Source organism: Psammomys obesus, unplaced genomic scaffold (assembly GCF_907164565.1).
Source record: "Psammomys obesus unplaced genomic scaffold, mPsaObe1.curated_primary_1811, whole genome shotgun sequence".
NCBI lineage: Eukaryota > Metazoa > Chordata > Mammalia > Rodentia > Muridae > Psammomys > Psammomys obesus.
In genome coordinates, this window is record NW_026592890.1 from 23,466,546 (window position 1) to 23,488,313 (window position 21,768).

General features: G+C 42.5%; 1 protein-coding gene across 1 annotated transcript in view; it reads left to right on the forward strand.

Moving 5' to 3' along the window:
• Positions 1 to 21,768, forward strand: part of Afg1l (AFG1 like ATPase) — a 151,516-nt gene that overhangs the window by 105,860 nt on the left and 23,888 nt on the right. Inside the window, exons 9-10 of the mRNA XM_055616202.1 lie at positions 10,829 to 10,899; positions 11,156 to 11,256. Of these exons, the coding sequence (XP_055472177.1) occupies positions 10,829 to 10,899; positions 11,156 to 11,256 (172 nt within the window). The remainder of the gene's footprint in view (positions 1 to 10,828; positions 10,900 to 11,155; positions 11,257 to 21,768) is intronic.

Here is a 21,768-nt window from a genome sequence, read left to right on the forward strand (position 1 = left end):
GTGTGTGTGTGTGTGTGTGTGTGTGTGTGTGTGTGTGTGTGTGTGTGTTTGTGGATGTTTTCTCATGGGTGTGGTGCCTGGGGAGGTCAGAGACATTACAGAGTTACAGGCAGTGGCATGCTGCCCCAGCTGGCAGTCCAACTCAGGTTCTCTGAAAGAGTAGGTTCTCTTAAAGCTGAACCATCTCTCTAGCCACTTTTTGGTAAGGTTCGAGTTCCCACCTGGAAGGTTGCCACTTCCTGGTTTGGAAGGTGTCTGAGACATCTTGGGACCATGTCACCACACCCCACAATCACCTTACTGGTGTTTGTGTCCCATAAGTTGGTAGTTGTAGTTTGGAGCTCACCTTTTCTTGCCAGTTAGACAAGCCTATTTATTTTGGGTTTTAATCTCTTTCAACAGTGTTTTGTAGTTTCCAATATACAATATGCTTTACAGTTCTTCTGTTAAATTAATTTGTTAGTAATTTATTCTTTTTGTGCTCTGTCACTGAATTTCTCCCCCAATTTCATTTTCAATGTCTTTATTACTACCATAAAATGCAACAGACCTTGCATAGTGACCTTGCTGACCTGGTCTAGCGCCTGGAGGTCCTAGAATTTTCTAAATGCAAGGTGATGTTGTCCACAGAAACAGTTTGCTTTGTCCTCTGCAAGCTGGACATCTTTTATTTATTCCTCTCATCTAACGTTCCTTCACAGATCTGAGCTCTCATACAGCACTGAAGAAAGAGGAGAGAGAGCAAGCCCTATCTTGTTTCCAGCCTTATAGGGACAACTTCAGTTTTACCATTAATTATGCCATTGTCTCTGGGTTTTCATAGATGTCTGTTACCAGTTAATAATATTCTTTATTCTTCGTTTGTTGAACATTTTTGTCATGTTAGATTCTGTGAAATGCATTTTCTGTTTTTACTAAGATAATTGTGTGATTTGGGTCCATTGTTATATTAACACACTTTATGTTACTAATTGATTTTTAGATTTTAGATTAGCCTTGCATTTCTGGAATAAATATTGTCATACCCGCCAGCTTTCCATCCCTGAGCAGAGCATCTGAGTTAAACCCCTTAGCAGGAGGAGATTCCTATTTCGGCCCATTGTTGCATAGGTTTCCATCTTTGTGCTAGTGACACTCACTGCCTTAGGGCCAGCCACACTGGCCAGTGTGGCTGGGAGTGCGGTGGAGAAAGGCAGCTGGACAGTAGAAAGGAAGAGTACAAGAAGGAGGACGCAAGGGTGTCAGTGTCTCCATGTCTTATTCAAAGATACTCCTTCTTACCTAACTGCTTTCTATTAGGCCCCGCCCCTAAGGGTCCTTCACCTCCTAATAGTGCTGCAAGCTGGGGACCACACCTTTAACGTAAGTTTAACAGTGGTGAAGGAGAGGGTGTTTTGGGGGGATGCTTCAGCTCCAAACTGTAATGATATTTTAGTCTGGTTTTAACAGCAGGTAATACTGGTCTCAGCGCAAGCGTGGGGGCCTCCTTTTCTTCCCCAAACCTTTTCTTGAGTCAGTTTCAGTATTGTGTCTTTGTAGGAGATCATCCATTTCAGCTAGGCTAGCTCATTTGTGAGTTTGCATATGTTCACAGTACAGGCTGAATACCCCTTAACCAAAAAGGCATAGATGTATTTCAGATTCTGGAGTCTGTGTTTGGTTGTGGTTTTGGAATGCTTGTGTAAAGTTTATAATTGAACACCCCTAAGCTGAAATCTAGACTTTCGGATTAGAATTGCTCATTTTATTATCTTATGGTACATTCTATTTGATAGTAACACCACGTCTTTCACTCCTGATTTCCTGCTATACTTTCTAAGTGTATACAAAGCATACCGTCCACGTTTCGAGTGTATAGCTGTATATTACAAATAGCAGCTTCCTGCTTTATATCCTGAAGGATGTAATCACACAAAGTGTTTTTCAAGTTTTTAGCTGTTAAAAACCACAGAAGTATTCTGTTTGATGTAATTTGGATGTACACTTAAGTAGTAATTAATCACACATTAACTCAAGGGCTACTGAATGAGGAATTAATAACCAAATGTGCAGAACTGTTTGAAATACTACCTAACAAACGCCTCAGTAAAGCTGTCCCTCTCAGACAGACTTTCAGAGCAGCCATACCGATGTGCTCAGCACAGTTCTTTCCTTTCTCTACTGAACTGTATGTGACAGTGGCATTCCTCACCACAGGACACTTGGGCTTGCTGTCACAGAGTATGGCTGGCCCATCATCCCAGCGTCACCACACTGGCAGAAGTACCCGGTTGTAGGTACTATTCTGTTGGCGTGCGCATGTGAGCAGCTCATGTGCCTGCAGTTTTTCTATTTTCTTAGTGCTATCTCCCCCACTGCTTTTAAGACAGGGTATTGCTCAGCCTGGGGCTCACTCTATAGCCTAGGCTGCCTTTGAACTCACGATATCTGCCTGCTTCAGCCTCTTGTATCTTGGGATCATAGGCGTGAGCTACCATGCCCAGCTCAGGTTTGCTTAGAATTCTTATCTGCTTGTTATTTCATCTTCAAATAGATCACACTTTGAACTGAAAGTCAGTCTGCAGTGTAAGAAAAACTGATCTGGCAGGAGTCCTGGGTCCTCAGTTACTTACTATGGACCTTTTAAAAACGCTCTTAAAACTCCCCTGCATTTTCCCTCATTATTCAACTGCTCTTTTATCTTCATTGTTCCAAAATCTTTTGTTTGTACCGCCTTTCTGAAATTATACAAAAAGGATTTAAAAAAAAAAATGTATCAAACTGCTATTCTGCGTGTTCAGGTACTGACTTCTTTTAAGGAAATGCAACGCAGAAAGTCAGTAGACATTTTATGTGGAGCCGAGAGGGGTGAAGCTCTGTAATTTGAGAGGAGATCCTACTCTCTGCATTATGTGCAGGTCAAGATTAATGGAACCAGGTAAATTATTCACCAGGTGATTGAGAAGGGTGGGAAAGTGGAGATTGAAATGGATCTTTAAGCCGTCAATGAAGCCTTTGCCTGATTGAGAAGATAAATAGTTGGATAAAAATCCATTTGAACAGCCGATTCCGTTATGTAACACACACCTACAGGATTTGAAATGCAACCAAGTCTGTTTTATATTAAGGCAAGTATAAACCAACTTAATTTTAGACCTGCCTCCAGCCCCAGATGATGTTTGGTGTGAGGACAAAGAGCCATACAGCATGAATGCAAGGGGAATCAGGAGAGCGCGAGGACTCTCTGCCAGGAAAGTTTGGCAAAGAACCCCAAGAGGAAGGAGAAATTTCTCTGTCAAATCGACTTTGGCTCTCTGGCATAGAGAACACAGAGAGAGGGGGCCGAGAAAGCTAGTCCTATTCTACTTGTTGATACCTTAACGAGCTGTTGATTTTTGAAAGGGGACAAAGGAGCAAAGTGTGGTTAGCATTCTGTCCCCTTGAGTCAGGCCTAATGAAGTGGGAGGTTCTTGAAAAAATTAATTTCCATTTAAATTCATGCGTGACCCTCTTCCAGCAACCTCCAAGTGTTTGGGAATTTTTGTTGAGAATTTCAAATGGTCCAGCAATAATAAGCTCTTTTTCGACATGTTCTGTTTCTTTAAGGCTAAGTTTTACGTTGAATGCCTGATTTCAGCTGTAAAATTTTTTTTTTCAAAATTGGAATAACTGATTATTTTCTTTTCTGTTTACTGATTTAATGTGGAAAAGATAAATGGCAATTCTCATACTTCCAAAGCAATCAGGCTTTTAATCCAGGTACTGTACTCAGGACTCCAGTGGGAGTTGGTGCCAGATTTCCTGGCAGCTAAACAGTGGTTGATTCCAGGGCTTTTCTGACTTAAAGACACAGGGTACTGCTCAACAGAAAATAGAAGGCTGCTCCTCAGCACAGTTCCTGAGAGGAACAAAGGTGACGAGATGGCTGGGTTTCAGGGCATTGCCGAGCGGATGAAAAGGAGGCTGTGCTGCGCTCTGGCTGCCTCAACCCTCAGGGGAGGCAGGCAGCTTTGGAAAAGAGTGACTTTGCCTCAAATCCGAAGCGACCCTAATGCTCTTTCTGTGTCAACTTTTGATTAGTTGTGGACAGACTTTCTTTTCTTGAATCTTATCTACACAAAGGCCTAGTATATAGTAGTGTCGTGCCATGAGCATTACCCAGAGTCCAGCTGTCTCCAGGGAACTGAAGTAAGTCAGTTAAATTCTTGCAGAGCTGGGGATCAAACCAGGGACTTGTGCATACTCCCCCACTCTACCACTAAGTGACACCCCTCATTCCTGCTTCCTTGGGAGAGGAAGGGGAATGCCATTCATAGTGTTGGATCCAGTCCCCTTGTCTCTGGTCATTTTGAGGCTACCCCCGTCCTTCAGGCTATGCCTCTTTATGATTGAAATGGAACTGCATAAAACTGAATGGGATGTTTGCTTCATTGATGTGTGACACAAATATTTTTGTAGCTCTGAGAGAAAACTCAGAAGTAAGCTCATTTTGGGGGTATATGGTTAGGTGTGTATATGTGTGTATATACATGTGTTCGTACAGGTGCACACAAGGGCCAGAAGTCCATGTCAGATGCCTCTTTGGTCTTGCTCCTCCTCCTCCTCCTCCTCCTCCTCCTCCTCCTTCTTCTTCTTTCTAAACACGAGCCACTCACTGAACATAGAGCTCACCAGTTCTGCTAGAATGGCTGGTTAGCAAAGCCCCAGGAACCGTCATGTCTTCATGTAATCCCATGTTGGGATTACAGATGTACGCCACCACACTCGTGTTTTTGCATAGATGCTGAGCCACCTCTCCAGCCCCCCAAACCTCTTGACTAGTCTGTTCTGAGGCTGAGCTCTTTTGTCATGGAGATTGACCACAGTCTCTTACTTCACATAACCTAACTATTCTTTTATTACAAGGTCTTTAGGGGAAAGGCACCGTATAACATATATTCATAAAGGTTTATTTAAAGCACTTATGAGGGTCTGGAGAAATGTCTCAGTGTTGAAGAGCACTTGCTCTCCTTCCAGAGAACCCTAGTTTGGTTCCCAGCCTCTAAACGGTTCAATGCCCTCTTCTGGCCTCTGTGAGCATTTTTACAAGTGCAGCATTCTGTGTCTCCAGCACACACATATATCAATAAAAATGATAAAAACTAAATCTTACAAACCCCCCAAACTAACTAGTCAAAAGCCTAGCAAATCCTGGTCCTTCATTAGAGCTGCAGGGGTATGGCTGTTTTTTGAATAAAGAGTTTTAGTGAAAGTTAGTGTTACTATCCCTTTAAATGGTTTCACCTCAGAACTGCGATAAAGTCATTGCTGTTCCTGTAGAACATCCATATACACAAAGTAAAAATCAATCTTAAAAAATAATAGGGGGAATCTTAGATGTTTTGAAATGTAATTTTACATTGTTATAATCATGATATTTTATTAAGAAAATAGTTGTGGCTTAACTATTTCATTAATTTAATTATATATTACTTTATGTTCTACTCATACCTAAAAATAATATGAAGCAACTGCCATTGATGTAATTTATAATGCATGCACCATAATCATCACAGTGGATAAGGAGTTGGAGAATTGTGGGTGTTAGTGAAGCTGGAGAAGGTGTGGACCGTTTTGTGCACTGCCAGTTGCCAGGTGTAGTATGAATTCTGCTAGTATCTACTATGCTGACTGTATACTGGTCCACTTTCCCATTGCTGTGATAGAACACCACAGCCAAGACAACTTAGAGAGAAAGAATTTATTTGGGCTTATAGTTCCAGAGGGTTAGAGTCCATGGTGATGGGTGGAAGGACAGTGGCTGGCTGGAGCAGCATCTAAGAGCTCACATCTTGAAACACAAGTAGGAAACAGAGAGAGTGAAGTCAAAAGGATGTGATTGTTTAAATTCCCAAGGCCTTCTTGCAGTGACATACTGCCGTCTTTCCAAGTAATTACTTTAACAAAGCTCTTCCTCGTCATCTTGTCTTTAGGGAATATAACCAGCTCTCGAGAGAAGAAGGAAAGGGAATTGCTGGCCACCAAGGCAGGTGACTCCTGACCCCTTCCCCTCTTAGTGAAGACATTATAGCTTGGGGAAGATGAGGTGCTGCTGTAAGAGCTAGGCTCAGTTATTAGAGTCTTGCTGGCACCTTTTGGGTGCAGGGAGCTAGCAGCCCTGTCAACTTTGTGAGATGCAAAAATGAACAAGTCAGCAACAGAAGCCCAAACTGCTGGTAAATGGGCCTAACTGTAGTTAATAAAATTCCCCATCACTGACTGTCTGTTCCGGCTCCTTTCATTTTTGTGTCACAGAGAAGCTTCTTCCAGAAGCTAGCCATTACTATTTTCTAAGCAATACCTAGGATGGAGTAGGCTGAGTGTAAAATGTCCTTGGGAGCTCATGTGTCTGGTCCCAGTGTTGGCTCCTGGGAGGCCGACGAAGCTTTAGGAAGTACAGTCTAGCTAGAGGAGGGGTCTGCTGTGGGCAGGGGGAGGGTTATAGACTAACTTGAGCTCTCCCTTTGTTGCCTGATCCAAAGAGATCCTAGCATGCCAGCACCAGGCTCCCAGTCCCACAGACATCTAGAGAGTGATTCTGTCCCAGCAACTCTGACTTCAGGAATGGATCAGTCGGCCAGGCCACCTCTCAGCACAGTCACTGAGCTACTCGGACGTCACCTTGCTGTGACCGAATACCCGAGAGAAATGATTGAAAGGAGGAGAGACCTATTTTCGTGCCGTGGCTTTGTAGGCTTCTATCCATCGTTCTTGAGTCTTCTGCTTCTAGCCATAGAGTAAAACAGAACACCATGGTGGTGGGAGCCACTTTCACCAGCCAAGCCCACATCCTAACACAGTTCTCACTCTCGGTCCTATTTTGAATCCACTGATGCATTAATCCATCCATGAAGTCCATGTGCTCATCAGAGGCCCAGCAGCTGGCAGCATACCCCAATAGTGAGTCCTCAAGGGCCATTTCCTGTCCCAACCCGAGTGCCATCATCTTGCCTCAGCTTCCAAGGGCTGGGATTACAGGCCTGCAATGCCACACTTGGCATGCTTTTTCTTTGTGTTGATTACTTGGTAAGAAGGAACGATGGGCTCCTTACCAACTGAGCCATCTCTTTACATAGCTTCTTAGAGTCCTTGACAGTTGTTCTGTGGGATTTTTAGATGGGAATAAATTTTTATATAAATATTGCCGTAGTGCTCCCCCTTTGGCCATGCCTTCTTTATGTCTTCTGTCATACAGAAAATTTATGTCTTTGCATTGGACTAGCTAAGTGACGTAGTTCTGAGTCTCTGAAAGACCCTCCATGGTGAGGCGAGAGCGGAGTGAGGAAGCTCACCCCCACGGAGTGGTCCAGCAAAAGATAGCTTTCCCTGCTCCGCTCACAGTGCACTGCAAAGTTTAGAATCATCTAAGGTTTGGGTGGCAAGTGCGAGACATACTCCCAAGCTGTTTAAATTTGATTTGGAAATGGACCATAGGCAACAGAGCCTTTTCGACTAATATAAATGGGTAATTGATTTTTTTCTCTTCATTTTGTTTGATTGTTTTATAGTTTTTGTTGTTGGTGGTGTTTGTTTTGTTTTGTTTGTTTGTTTTGAGACAGGGTTTCTCTGTGTAGCTTTGGCTGTGGGGAACTTGCTCTGTAGATCAGGCTGGCCTTGAACTCACAGAGATCCACCTGCCTCTGCCTCCCTGAGTGATGGGACTAAAGGTGTACGCCACCACTCCCCGGCTCCTCTATTTTTCTAATGTTCATCTTTTAAAAAGTTAATGCAGACTGGCAAGATGGCTCAGTGGGTAAAGCACTTGCAAGGCAGGCATGATGACCAGCCTTTGATCCCTAAATCCATGTGAAGGTGGGAGGAAAGAACAGATCCACAGAGCTGTTCCCTGGCGTCCATGTGTGCTCCATGGTCCACTCATGCCTGCACATACATATCCTATGTCCATGCATGATAATATACATAGAAAAAATGGCTTTCTGGCAGTTATCTGTTAAGGAATGTGGGGATGTTTGTTTATGGCAGGAATTCCTTTCCTGCTCTCCTTTATTTTATACCAATCCAGTTATGTCGAAAACCACCAAAACGTGCTGTAGCCACCCACTCTACATGCTTTTAAGGCAGTATGGAGATGAGGGTCCCGTCCTCTGTAGCACTAAAACTTACTCCTATGGCCAAGTGCATGTTAGCGGAGATGGTAATGGTCACGTGTCACACAGGCCACTGTGTGAAATGCTTTGCTTTTGGAGCACTTAGCTCTACTACCGTCTTCTAATTTGGAACTTGAGAGTATCTTTTTGTGGTAGGGTAGCAATTCCTATAAGACGGTGTTAAAGTAAAAAGAGCTTTGTGCTGGGTATGAACTGGGTACAGTTCTCTGATTTAGCACTCGGGAGACAGAGGCAGGAAGATTGCAAGTTATAGGTCAGCATGGGCTACGTGGCAGGACCCTCAAAACACCAAAATAAAATGCAACATGAAATACTAACCTTGTTAGGAAAAAATTGACTCTTGTGTGTATGTGTGTGTGTACATACATGTGTGTGTCTGAGATGCTGGTGATTAAACCCAGGTTTTTGCCCTGCTAGGCAGGTACTGTGCTAATGAACTGTGCCCCAATTCTGCTTGCTCCGTTCTGTATGCCTTGACAAGTATGTCATTAGGACCAGTGAGATGGCTCAGTGAGGAAAAGCGTTGCTGCGCAAGCCTGATGGCCTGAGTTTAATTCCCAGAGACCACGGCAAGCTGACTCCCCAAGGCAGCCCTTTGATCTCCACATGCACGCTGTGGCACACATGTGCCTCCCCATATACACGGGGGAAAATAAATAAAATAAAATGAATTTTAAATAGGTCATTAACCAGGTACTCTAGAGGCTGAAGCAGGAGGAAGATAAGTTCAAGGTCAGCCTGGGCTATGTACTGTGACTTTTCTTTTCTTTTTTTTTTTTTTTTATCAGGGCTGGGGAGATGGCTCAGCTGGTAAAACACTTGCCATGCATGAGGCCCTGAGTTCGGATCCCCAGCACCCACATGAAAGCCAGGTGCAGAGTCACTGACACAATCCAGTGTTGGAGGGGGCGGTGCTGGGGGCTCAGACAGGGAGCCCTGGAGTTCATGGTCAATTATTCTAGCCAACTGGGGAGCAACTGAGGAGGACATCTGATGTCAAACTCTAGCATCCAGGCACTGCGTACCTGTACACACACACACAAGCATGAACACATACACCACTTCTCGAAAAGACTCTGTGTGTGTGTGTGTGTGTGCGTGTGTGTGTGTGTACGCGCATCACCACTGCATGATAGAAATTGTTCTAAATGAATTCCAAGATGACATCCAAACATCCTTATAGTCATTGTGACATTTACATTGACTTTGTGGTTTTTTGATACATTCAATTTGCTTTGCCGGGCTGATAAAAGTGCTGCTGTGCCCTGTGATCCAGGTTGACCTTGAGAACCCACACGGTAAGAAGAGAAAGCTCAGTTCCCACAAGTTTTTATCTGGCCTCCACATGCAATGCAAATGTAATGTATATACATATATATTTAATTTGGATGGTTATCTCTTTAACTCATTCTTTCTGTCATGTCATTTAGTTATTTCAATGCGGCTTAGTTTAAAGGTCGTATAGGGCTTCATGAAAGTCAAGTAGCATTCCCTCTGGAATCAACCATAGCAAATAGTATTTTTGAGGCCCGGGAAGGTGGGTGGCCCCTTCGTGGGGACTGAGCTGCTGCGTTCGCCACAGTTGAGGAATTCCGTGGTTATAAGTTAAATGCCAGCAATGTGCTAAGGAAGATTCTGTTTAGTTTAAACTTAGTCTTAATGACTAATTTTCAGTAAGACACTATTAAAGCAGATGCCAGTTACTTCCACAATTAGTTAAGATTGATTTGTGTCAAAATTAAGCATATTGGCAGGTCATCTTGTGTAAGTTTGTATGAAGGATTGGAGGAAACTTAGATTTTTCACTTGATTTTTTTTTCTTTTTTTGGAACGGCCTTTCTTCTACCAGTTATTTTCTTCTATTGACTGTTAATTTATCAACCCTTCTTTGAAAAAAAAAAAAGTGAGAAGAAAAGAGGCCATAGCACTATCACATTTCTATATGTGAGCTCCTTAAACCATATGGTGATTTCTAATTAGAATACAAAAGATTGTGCGACAGGACTCACCCCATAGCTGCTTGCAATTGGAGGCATCACAGAAGGGGGTGGGGGGCGATTTCCAACAAGGACACTTTTGAGAGAAACTGTGGTCTTTAATTGTCCTTCTCCTGACAGAAGTCTGTCCTATATATCTTCAGCTATATACAGGTGTTATAGCATTTCCGATGTGCAGATGCAGTTTGTAGCTGGAAGCTAGTAATTTAATTCTGAGTGCTCGCTCTTCTCAGCCAGTGGCTTTGACTCGGGTTTTTCTTGTTCTGAAAACACCCTCAATATTTAATTTCACGTGTACCCTCTCCGTGGAGATTTCAAAGGATGCTTGCTGGATGCTTGACTGCCTTGCCTCTCTGCTCTTGTTTTGCATGCAGGAGAGAGACAGGGGCTTTCTTCTCATTGTGTACACATAGTATTAATGGATTTACTCTGCCTGGATCCTTCTCATTACTGGAAACATCTAGAAGCTCAGAAGTCTTTCAATGTATGCAAATAAGGCAGGATCATCTACCTGAGAGTTAATATTCTCTGCTTTTAAGTGTATTCTAAATCTAATGTTTGTATTTAGAGCATAACACCCCGTTCTCCCTCTTTACGGGCAAAAAGCTAAGCAGGCTCAGGCAGCTGTTTGATGTTGGCTTCAAGTGTTATTAATTTCATATTCTATTATTCTTTTCACTGTAGCACAAGTGAAGCTGATGCGGAGGCTGTCATGGATAAGTTGTTTGATGAGCTGGCTCAGAAACAAAATGATTGTACGTAAGTTAATTTCTCTTGAAAGAGAATACATTTAGAACACAATGCCCAATCTCCACTGACCAATTAATAAGTTCCATTGCTGTCTATGGGTTGATGCCACACTCAAGTGGCAGTCATTGTATCAGCATTTTGTCTAATTTATGTGTTGAATCATGTGCTATTATTCATCAAGCTATGCATTTCCTATCTGTAAGAGATGAATTTTATAGTAATTATCCAGACAAGATTGAGTCTTTGTTCATGTTCCCATAGTAACTAGACCAAGGATTCTAAAAGTGCAAGGCAGAGAGCTGCGGCTGAATAAAGCCTGTGGAACCATTGCCGACTGCACATTTGAAGAGCTGTGTGAGAGGGTGAGTGTCCAGGCCTGGCCAGACTCATTGGCCTTTTCACATGTCAAAATTCTTCACATTTCCCCCTCGTTCAGTTTCAGATTTCAAAACACCATCCATAGTCAGAGCTGCGGTAAACATCCCAATAAGAAAAAAATGTTCATCTATTTGCCAAGCAAATTTTATAGGTACTGGCGTAAACTCTGTTCTCTGAAGGGCTTTCAAGAAAAGTTAGAAATGGAGAGACAACTGTCTACTGTTGCTGGAAACAGAAGAAAAATCAGTGTCATGGCTCTTTTGTAAAAGTCACATGGGAGGGAAGTAAGAAAAACAGACATAAGGGCTGTCGAGGTAGCACAGTGGTGAGGACACTTGCAGCCAAGCCTGACCACCTGAGTTCAAGTCCCTGGTCCCGTATGGGGGAAGACGAGAACAACTCCCATAAGTTCATAAGTTACCTTCTAGCTTGTGCATGTATGCATGGAATAAATGCATAAATGGAATGATTTTCTGTTTTACAAGGAGAAAAAGCAATGATGTGAGATTAGTGTGTGGGGAAAGGAAGATCAGCAGTATTACTGTAACCTAAGGAAGTGTGGCGTAAAGTCTTACCTTTCTTCAAGTTCATGTTCAGCTGCTGCACCATCTGAGCTGTTTGGGCTGGGTGAAAGAACATTAACTTCTCAACTGTGACATTGGTATTATACTGTAGATAATTTATCTCACAGATGACACACACTCGCCCCCAGCTCCACACATCCATACACTAGAATGTCTTTGACTACAGATCCACTATAGATATGAATTTTGTCTTTTCAAGTTTGGGACTTCTCAGTGCCCAGCAGAATATGTAATGGCATTTATCTAGTTTAAATCTTGAGAAAGTCAAGTAACTTTACCCAGAGTTCCTCAGGTGGGCATCATCCCTGGGCTCTGATCTCTCACTTTTACCTAACCAAAGAAGAGCTGTTTTGAAGCAAAGGGAAGAACATTTTCATTTATTCCAGCTCAGTGTTAAATAACTATGTTTCTTTTTTTAATTTTTTATTACAATTTATTCACTTTGTATCCCAGCTGTAGTCCCCTCCCTCCTCCCCTTCCAATCCCGCTCTCCCTCTCTTCTCCCCCTCTTCTCCCCCTATGCCCCTCCCCTAGTCCACTGATAGGGGAGGTCCTCCCCCCCTTCCCTCTGATCCTAGCCTATCAGGTCTTATCAGGACTGGCTGCATTGTCTTCCTCTGTGGTCTGGCAAGGCTGCACCCCCCTTAGGGGCAGAGGTGATGAAAGAGCCAGCTCCAGCTACTTAGTTCATGCCAGAGACAGCTCCTGTTCTCATTACTAGGGAACCCACTTGGACACTGAGCTGCTATGGGCTACATCTGTGCAGGGGTTCTAGGTTATTTCCATGCATGGTCCTTGATTGGAGTATCAGTCTCAGAAAAGATCCCTGGGCCTAGAATTTTTGGTTCTGTTGTTCTCCTTGTGGAGCTCCTGTCCCCTCCAGGTCTTTCTATCTCCTTCTTCTTTCATAAGATTCCCAGCACTCTGTCCAAGATTTGGCTATGAGTCTCAGCATCTGCTTTGATACCTTGCTAGGTAGAGTCTTTCAGAGGCCCTCTGTGGTAGCCTTCTGTCTTGTTCCTTGTTTTCACTCTCTTCTGATGTCCATTCCATTTGCCTTCCTGAATGCAGATTGAGCATCTTACCCAGGGTCCTCCTTGCTTAGCTTCTTTAGGTGTATACATTTTAGTATGATTATCCTATATTATATGTATAATATCCACTTATAAGTGAGTATATACTATGTGTCTCTTTCTGCTTCCGGGATACCTCACTCAGGATGATCTTTTCTAGTTCCCACCATTTACCTGCAAATTTCATGATTTCCTTGTTCTTAATTGCTGAGTAGTATTCCATTGTGTAAATGTACCACAATTTCTGTATCCATTCCTCAGTTGAGGGACATCTGGGTTGTTTCTACATTCTGGCCATTACAAATAAAGCTGCTACGAACATGGTTAAGCAAATGTTCTTGTTGTGTACTTGAGCATGTTTTGGATATATGCCTAGGAGTAATATAACTGATCATGAGGAAGCGCTTTTCCTAATTGTCTGAGAAAGCACCAGATAGATTTCCAGAGTGGTTGTACCAGTTTACATTCCCACCAGCAGTGGAGGAGGGTTCCCCTTTCTCCACATCCTCTCCAGCATGTGTTGTCACTTGAGTTTTTGATCTTAGCCATTCTGATGGGTGTAAGGTGAAATCTCAGGGTCATTTTGATTTGCATTTCCCTGATGACTAAGGGCGTTGAGCATTTCTTTAAGTGTTTCTCTGCCATTTAAAAGCCTCCAACTTAACTGCTGGCAGGCAAGAATCTGTCACCTTTAAAGCAAGAGTCCAGGCTGCAGTTGTTCAGCACTTTAGAAGAAATGCCATTAGGGCTAATTAGAGCCTCTGATGGAGACTCGACCCCTGACCCCACTGTGGCTGGCACAGCTCTTCCTGCTTCTACCAGCACATCCGTCTTAGGTCACAATTCCCTGTGTGCACGGGGCAGAAATCTACCTGGCTTGCAGTTAAGCTTTACTACTGTCTTTGCTAAAACCTCTTTTGTCAAGGGTGCCGCTCCTCCTCTCGCTGCGGGGGTTGGGGGAGGGAATAGCCAGCGAGGAGGCGGGGCTACTGCGTCCTGGAGGAGGCCAGGCCCCCTCACCGAGCAGACCCTAAGAGGCTTTTTCTTTACTAGGCTCATGAGTTCCAGACAGTTGGATTCAGAAAGACGCCATTTAGAATCCAAAATCCCTTACAGTCTTTTTCCTGTGCAGTGGGTTTGAGGGGACTTAATATTGAAAAATGAAAATAATACCGGCATAACTCACATATTTGGCAAAAATTTGGACTGAATAAAACTCTCAGAATCAACAATAACAAGATTTCCATTTATTTTTGGCATAGCTGTCTTATCAAAATTCTAGAGCAATAAACATATACCCTTCACTTCCTGACTTGGTGAGTCAATCGCATGGGAAACCCTTTCTATAAAGCATTCCAGGATTTCATGTATTTCTTGGTGTCTTTTTAATGCATGAATATTCCAGTTGTTTCTGTTTGGAGTGTCTGTGATATCATTACCCCTATCAAGTTTTTCCTCGCTCTAGTTAATAATAGAGCCTTCATTTGCCAGTTACATGCATGGGTAAGTTTGTCATTTATTCCATTGTAACCGAGATATTTTGTGCATCAGACAAGACATTGGCTGAGGGATGTGGTTAGTGCCTCAGAGGTTAAGCTCACTGGTGGAGGAGGTCTGAGGAAGAGCTAAATTTTCAAGTGGCCAGTTCCTTGCTACTATTTTCTTATTATGGTGATTTTGCATTTCTTTGCAGCCTTATAATTGTGGCAATTCAGAGCCTGAATAGTTGCATGAAGAGGATCCTTGAAATCATTCAACTTCAGATTTAGTCTAAAACTCTTAATTAGTTATGATGATCTTATGAGCCAGACTATGTAGCTGCCAAAAGATGCTCAGTAAAGATAAAAACAGCACATCCAACCCAGGTATTTGAGTAAACATCTGGGGGTTGGGTTCCAGCTTTAGCTTACAGAAGCTGGTTTCTGGAAGGCCTGAAACACACTCAGCTACCTTTACTGACATCATCGTGAGAATGCCACCTTGCAAGGAGCAAACGGTTGATACTCTAATGATTAGTTTTGAGCCATGGGGGAGGGGGGAATAATACTTTTATAGACTTTTAGGTGGGTAGCAACTGTCAGAGGTTAGAAGGTTTAAACTTGAAGTCCTTGACACTCTATAAGTAAACCACAAAAGCCCAGGGCATTCCCACCCTCTGCATTTCTCTCTCCTCCCAGTTCCAAGTGTATTCTCTCATCTGTAACCCAGCAGATATCAACATCTAATTTCTTGCTATCTCCAGCATTCTCTCTCTTCTCAAGTCTGATTCAGCACTGTCATGCTCAGAAGGCCAAATATGGAGATCCCTCAGCACCCATGTAAAAATAATAGCGAACAGAGTCATGCAGGAGGCCTCATTCTGCACATTCTTTATGTGTTAGTTTATTTAATACATGATAGGTAGGCACTGTTGTCCCATTTTATAGATGGAGAAATGGAGGCATTTAGATGTTGAGTAACTTTTCTCCGGTCATGCAGCTAGTGCTGGCAAAAGGAAGACTTGAACTCCGTACTGGTTTGGGAGGTAGATGCTGTATCCTTTGCCCTTCCCTTATGCCTGGGAATATCTGGGCAGATTCTGCCTCAGTTCACGAATAGAATTCAAATTCTGCCACGAAGTCCACTCAGATTTTTTGCACATTTCCACATCTGAGGTAAGCTAGGAGATGTTGATAGGGCAGGAAGCTAGTTAGATGAAGATGCCTCCAGTCATGAACGAGAGGCCCTTCACACAAATATTGCTGCTTTCTGTCCCTGTTGATTTGGAAAATGCCTTCTTAGAGGATGCTGGAGGGTGGGGTGGGGAGTGTGTTTTGGGAACTGTGTTCCTGCCATTCCCTTCCTGTCACAGCTGCCCCAAAGAAAAGTGAAGCCAGAGATACGCTGCGCTTTCTGGATCCAGAGGTGCACGTGTCTACTGGTTATTTATGTCAGTGATATGCACTGAGGAAGCAGAGGCCTGTCGGGGCCCTGTGAGCTGCCAGGAGTCCTGAGAGCTAGGTGCATGCGCTGTGCAAACACTAGGACACTACTCTTCTCCCTGGGTGAGATTTCCAGTGCCAGAGCTAGAAGAGTGACGAGTACAACCTGCCGAATGAAGACAGCGGCGCCAGGCCATTCTGTGTTGTCCATGGCTGGGCACTCACAGAAGTAAACACCAAGCAGAAAGAGCCTCACCTAAGCTGAGTCTCCACGGGGCAATCAAAATGGTTGATTTTGTTAAGTTTCGACTTTGAGAACATGTACTCTTAATATTTTTTTTTTGTGTGAGGAAATGAGAGGTGAACTTTATGAGACAACTGCTGTATACCAAATACCATGGCCGTCTTGAGGGAAAGCTCATGGCTTTTTTTTCCCTTTCCCTCGGAGATTACCAGTTCTTGCGTAGAATACTGACTGACAGAATGCAGTTATTCAGCTTGGCAGACATTTTTTCCTCACAGTGTTTGACAGACATTTCTTGGAAATGAGTGGAAACTGTCATTTCAAGTAAAACAATGAGCAATATTTGTTACCAGTGATGCAGTTTGAGCAAATGAGTAAAAGTTAAAATTTTGGCACTTATCTCTGCCATCATGATCCCAACAGCTTCCCAGTTTTTGAACATTTTTTTTTTCTAGTGAGGCTGATACTGATATCAACAAATGCAGAATTTCGGGAGTTTGGGGAGGGAAAATGGGGCTCAAACAGTGTCTTTCTCTGACTTGGCTGGCCTTGAACTCCTTGTCCTCCTGTTCAGCCTGTTGAAGTCTGAGATCACAGGTGTCTGCCACCATGTCTGGCTAAATGTTTTGGTATTGTATAATTAAACATTTCAGCATTTGGATGGTCTAGTTTATTGGGAAAAAAAAAAAAACATTTCCCAGTAACCAGTGCATATTGTTGTAAAATTAAACCATGACAGAAGAAAAATGCAGAAAGACTAACGGAAAATAATAATTCAAAAAGTATAATCTGGGTATGGTGGCACGTGCCTGAAATCCCAGCATCTGGGAGGCTAGAGCAGGAGGACTGGGGGTCTGGGGCTAGCTTGGGCTACAAAGTGTACTCTTCCTCAAAAAGTTGGGGCCATTGCTAATTATAATGGCCTAGCAGTTAGCCAGCAGCCTTGTGGCCTGATTCAATTTCCCAGATTCTCGAAGTGGAAAGAGAGAGCTAACTCCAGAGGCTGTTCTCAGCCTCCACATATGTGTGAGACATATAAATGCAATTTTATAAATACACACACATACAAACACACACATGCACATACACACAAGAACTGTTTCAGATCCCACTGAACAACTAATCTTTAAAAACTACCTTTTATCAACTTCTTTTAAAAAGTTAAATAGATGACATTTTTAGACCAGTTTAGGTTCAGAGAAAAGAGTAGTGGCTCGTACCTGTACTCCCAGCACTTAGGAGGCTGTGGCAGGAGGATCACTGTGAGCTTGGAGTGGGTTTAGACTACACAGTGAGTTCTAGGTCATGCTGGCCTCCAGTGCAATATTGTCTCAGAAAGCTGAAAAAAGAAAAGAAGGGAAGGAAAGAGGAGGAAGAAAAAGAAAAACTGAGATCAGAGTTTACATCTCTTCCCAAATCTAGTTCCCTTTATTATTAACTCTTCTATTAATACATTTGCTACATTTAATGAACAAATGTTGGATACATTTTTTTATTTTGTTATCATTTTGCTAGTCTGTACATCTAACTCCTGAGCCCTGATATAGTATTATTAAGTTTCTACTTTATCCACACTTTCTTATTTTGGCCTAATGTCCTTTCTCTGTTCTGGGGTGCCACTGACATCTGAGGCTACCATCTTCTTAGTTCCTAACTGTCACAGTTTCTGAGACTTTCCTTATTTTTGATGATCTTGACAGTTTTGAGGAGCCCCAGGTAGGCAGTTGATAGACAGAATGATGTTTTTCTCATGGTTACACAGGACTGATGGACCAAATGGTGCTTCTGTTTCATCACAGCAAGGGTCTGTGCTGTCACCACTGCTCATCAAGTCTCCCTGGAGGCTGTCATCACACCTGCCCGCCATAGTGCTGCTCAGATTTCCCACGCACAGGTTGTCCTTTCCCCAAGTCCTTAGCATTCCCTCTTCAGAAAGAACTTCCTGCTGCATTTGTAGCATCAAAGAATAATCTTGTAATTATCTGGAAAGGCTATTAAAAATATCTTTCCAACCACTGAACCATCTAACCAAGTGGCCCTAAGTACTTCCGCCAAAACTACTCACTTGCAATGGATCAAGTGTAGAAACAGATGAGAATCTAGCCATTTTCTAATAAGAGATTACTAGAAAACATTTTAGAGATTTTTTTCAAATATGAAAGTGTCACTCTTATCATGAAATTTCTCTCATTTTGGGAAATGTAACTAGTTTTTAAATGTTATGAGCTTAATATAATGTTTTTTGTTTGTTTTGTTTTACCATTGTGGATTCCAATGGATTTATACAATTTGAATTTTCCTCCATTTGAATTTCTACTATATTAATAACAAAGCTTAGGCATGCGAACCCACGTGAAAAAAAAGCTCCTGGAGTTCTCGGATTATCCTTAAGAACAGAGGGCCTGGAACCATAGCACCCAAGATCTGCTTGCATTATAGTTGATTTTTTGTGACCCCAAAAATGAAAGAATCATTTTCAGAGAAAGCAAGCCAAAGCTGAAAATTCTAAAGACTTAATGGGTAAACTGGCTATTCCTGAGTTTTCCTTTTGAAAAATGTAATTTTTACACCTGCAGAAAATTGGTTCTTCAACTAATAACTGCATCCACAGGTAACTGTTTTCAGGAGCACGTCATTATTTGTGGTTTAAAATGACAGGTGGCCAGGTGTGTTTGCAGAAAGTCTGGGCAGAAAATACATCAGCCGATGCAATAAGCATGGCTGTTTGTGGATAATCACCACCACCTTCCTGTCCTTTCTCTCTCTCTTTCTTTCTCTTTTTCTCTCTCTCCTTCCTTCCTTCCCTCTCTATCCCCCTTTCTCCCTCCCTCCCTCCTTCTCTTCCTCTTACTCTCTTGCCTTTAGTGGTCAAGGAATAGCAGCCATCTGTCAGAATCAGGTTCAGGGGTTGGCCTTCATCTGTCTGTTAGTCTCAATTAAATCATATTAGCTTATGCATTGTTAAAGTACAAGTCTTCCCAAATGGGATCTTCTAGAGAACCCTTGAATGGAACCCTCACTCTATCTCATGCTTTGTTTGCTTTATTCCTAAGGAAGCCACTGGCTGGGAACTGCTTCTGGTTTGTATGCTATCTTGGCACACTGTCAGGAAATGCTAAGCGATGAATAGCTTTTATCTATGGTGTTTGGCCAAGGCTGATGCTGGTAGTCTTTGGATGCCCCAGTGGTAATTAGCATCAGGATGGGGGCATTAATCAGCAGGCTGAGGCAGGCCAGGAATCCCTGTGGCCTTTTCTCTTCCCAGCAGTAAGACCATTCTTGAGGAATTTCTTGTTTCTTACCTATGCTGACTCCTGACAAAGCCGTGTTCTAAAAAAGGCAGCTAGCCAACCTTCCTGAAGCAGAGGCAGCAGGTAAGGCCGAAGAGACATCACAAAGACCCTAGCGGGACACTGGTCTGCCTTTGTGGGACTCTGGACCCGCGCTGTGTGTTGCTCTCTGTCTTTCCTGCCGTGACCCTCGTCAACCTCGTCAAGAGGGGTGGGTGTGGCATTAGAAGGCACCTTTTCTGCCTCTCTCACTTGTTTACCAGTGTACATCTTCTGGAACCATGGCCTCCATTTGTCCCACAGCATGACTTTGGGGATACACTTTATCCCACAGAAAGAAATGGAGGGCATGTTGAGTTAGCTATAAATGTCACCTGTCACCCGTGTGGCTTCTGAGAATGAAAAGGGTTTTGGAAGAAATTCTCACAGTTGGCCTAGACCATAGTTTGATTTAAAAAGGCAAAATGCACACAAATAACTTAGTACTTTATTTCATTATGAAATTGTGGGCATAAAGGAGAAAATAATTCTCTGTAAGGTTGTAGGTTTTTTCCTAATTGTTGACTGATTTATGTCTTCTAAAAAAAATCTATATTAGGTTACAGCTTGTTGACAATTTTTTAAAATATGTTTTACTATTTTGAAAGGTTAAAAAAAAAGACTTTTAGAGATACAATCATGGAAGAGACACTGGATTAGAAATTTGAAAACTTTTTGGATATAAAGTCACAGTGGTCATGTCTATGATGAGAGGGGAAATGGGGAAGAATCAGAAGGAAGGAAGAGAAACATATTCCTCTGTTCTTTCTTTGGAGACATTTCTGCTGGATGGCATATCCATAGGCAGGACCCTTTGCCCCTGCATCTATTTCCAAACTTGATCGAGATTGGCTCCTTTGTGGCTGCTGTTTATGGCCATAGCCTTAAATATTTTATTAATTTATTTTGCGTGTATGAGTGTTTGGTCTGCATGTACATTTGTACACATTTGTATCATACATATGCCTGGTACCTCTGGAGGTTAGAAGAGGGTTTCAGGTTTCCTGGAATACAGGTGGTTGTGAGCCATGTGTGGGTGCTAGGAACCACACCAGGTCCTCTGCAAGAGCAGCCAGTGCTCCAAGACAAGGAGTCACCTCTCCAGCCAGGCTATAGACTGTAACCTCTGCAAGCCATGGACTTCTCAAACTCAGCTGCTAGCGCTTCTTTGAGAGAAAACAATCTTGTTTCCTTTCGTAACAGGACACTTGATATCATGCTGTTTTGACTAGTTTAAAAGCTGGCCCAGTCCCTGTGTGGTGGAGGACCCTAGGGATTGATCCGGTGGGTCTCAGGAGAGAAGGAAGAGTGCCCAGAGCAGCACACTTCCAAGGTGTCCTTTGTCTCAGAGATAAAAATTATTCTGTAGATAAAATCTGGGAGCAGATACAAGCCCTCATATTTTATCAATTTTTAATATTTTTAATTTAAAAATGTTTGTTACTATAGAGAACATGATTTGAGGTACCTTCTCTGCACTTTAGATCAGTTCACTGGAAATCATTTAGCATATTGCCAATTAGATTTTTCAGTAAGGCATATGTCATTAGATGTTTTATTATTTTGAAATACATGTTAGGGGAAAAGTTTAGCAATTGTTAAAATATATTGTTTTGTTTCCTAAAATAACAGTGAAGATGTTGAACCAAATAGAATATTTTGAGGGAAAAAAATTCTATCAATTAATTATAATGTTGTAGGAATTACAAAAATGTCACATGTTTTAGGGTCATATATTACTTAATTTGTATCTTAATATAATAAAAAAATATCTAAGGGTTGGAGAGATGGTTCAGCAGTTAAGAGCACTTTCTGCTCTTGAAGAGGTGACCTGGGTTGGGTTCCCAGGACCCATATGGACCCTCAAAAATATCTGTAATCCTAGTTCTAGGAATCTGATGTCTTTTTCTGGCCTCTGTAGGCACTTGGCATAATATAGGTATATATATGCAGAAAAATACTCAGACCAATAAAATAAAGATAAGTATTTTTTAAAAGGAAATCTGTCTAAGGGTCAGTGAGATGGCTTAGTTGCTGAAAGCATTTGCCATGCAACCTTGAAGAGCTCGGTTCAGTCTTTGAAACCCATGGAAGAAGGGGAGAACCAGCTTCTGAATGGTTTCCTCTGACTTCCATTCGTGCCAGAGCACGTCCACAACTCAAACAGCATGTGTGCCCATGCTCAAACATACATCGTAAACCCACGCCACTGTAGTAATTTAAGTTTTTGAATGGAATGGGATGCAAGATTTCCACCTCAAGATTATTTAATTCATCCAGGGTCAGCAACTCCTCCCTTAGTGCTTTTCTGCCCGTACGCTTTTGTTATCAGGAACACACAAAGA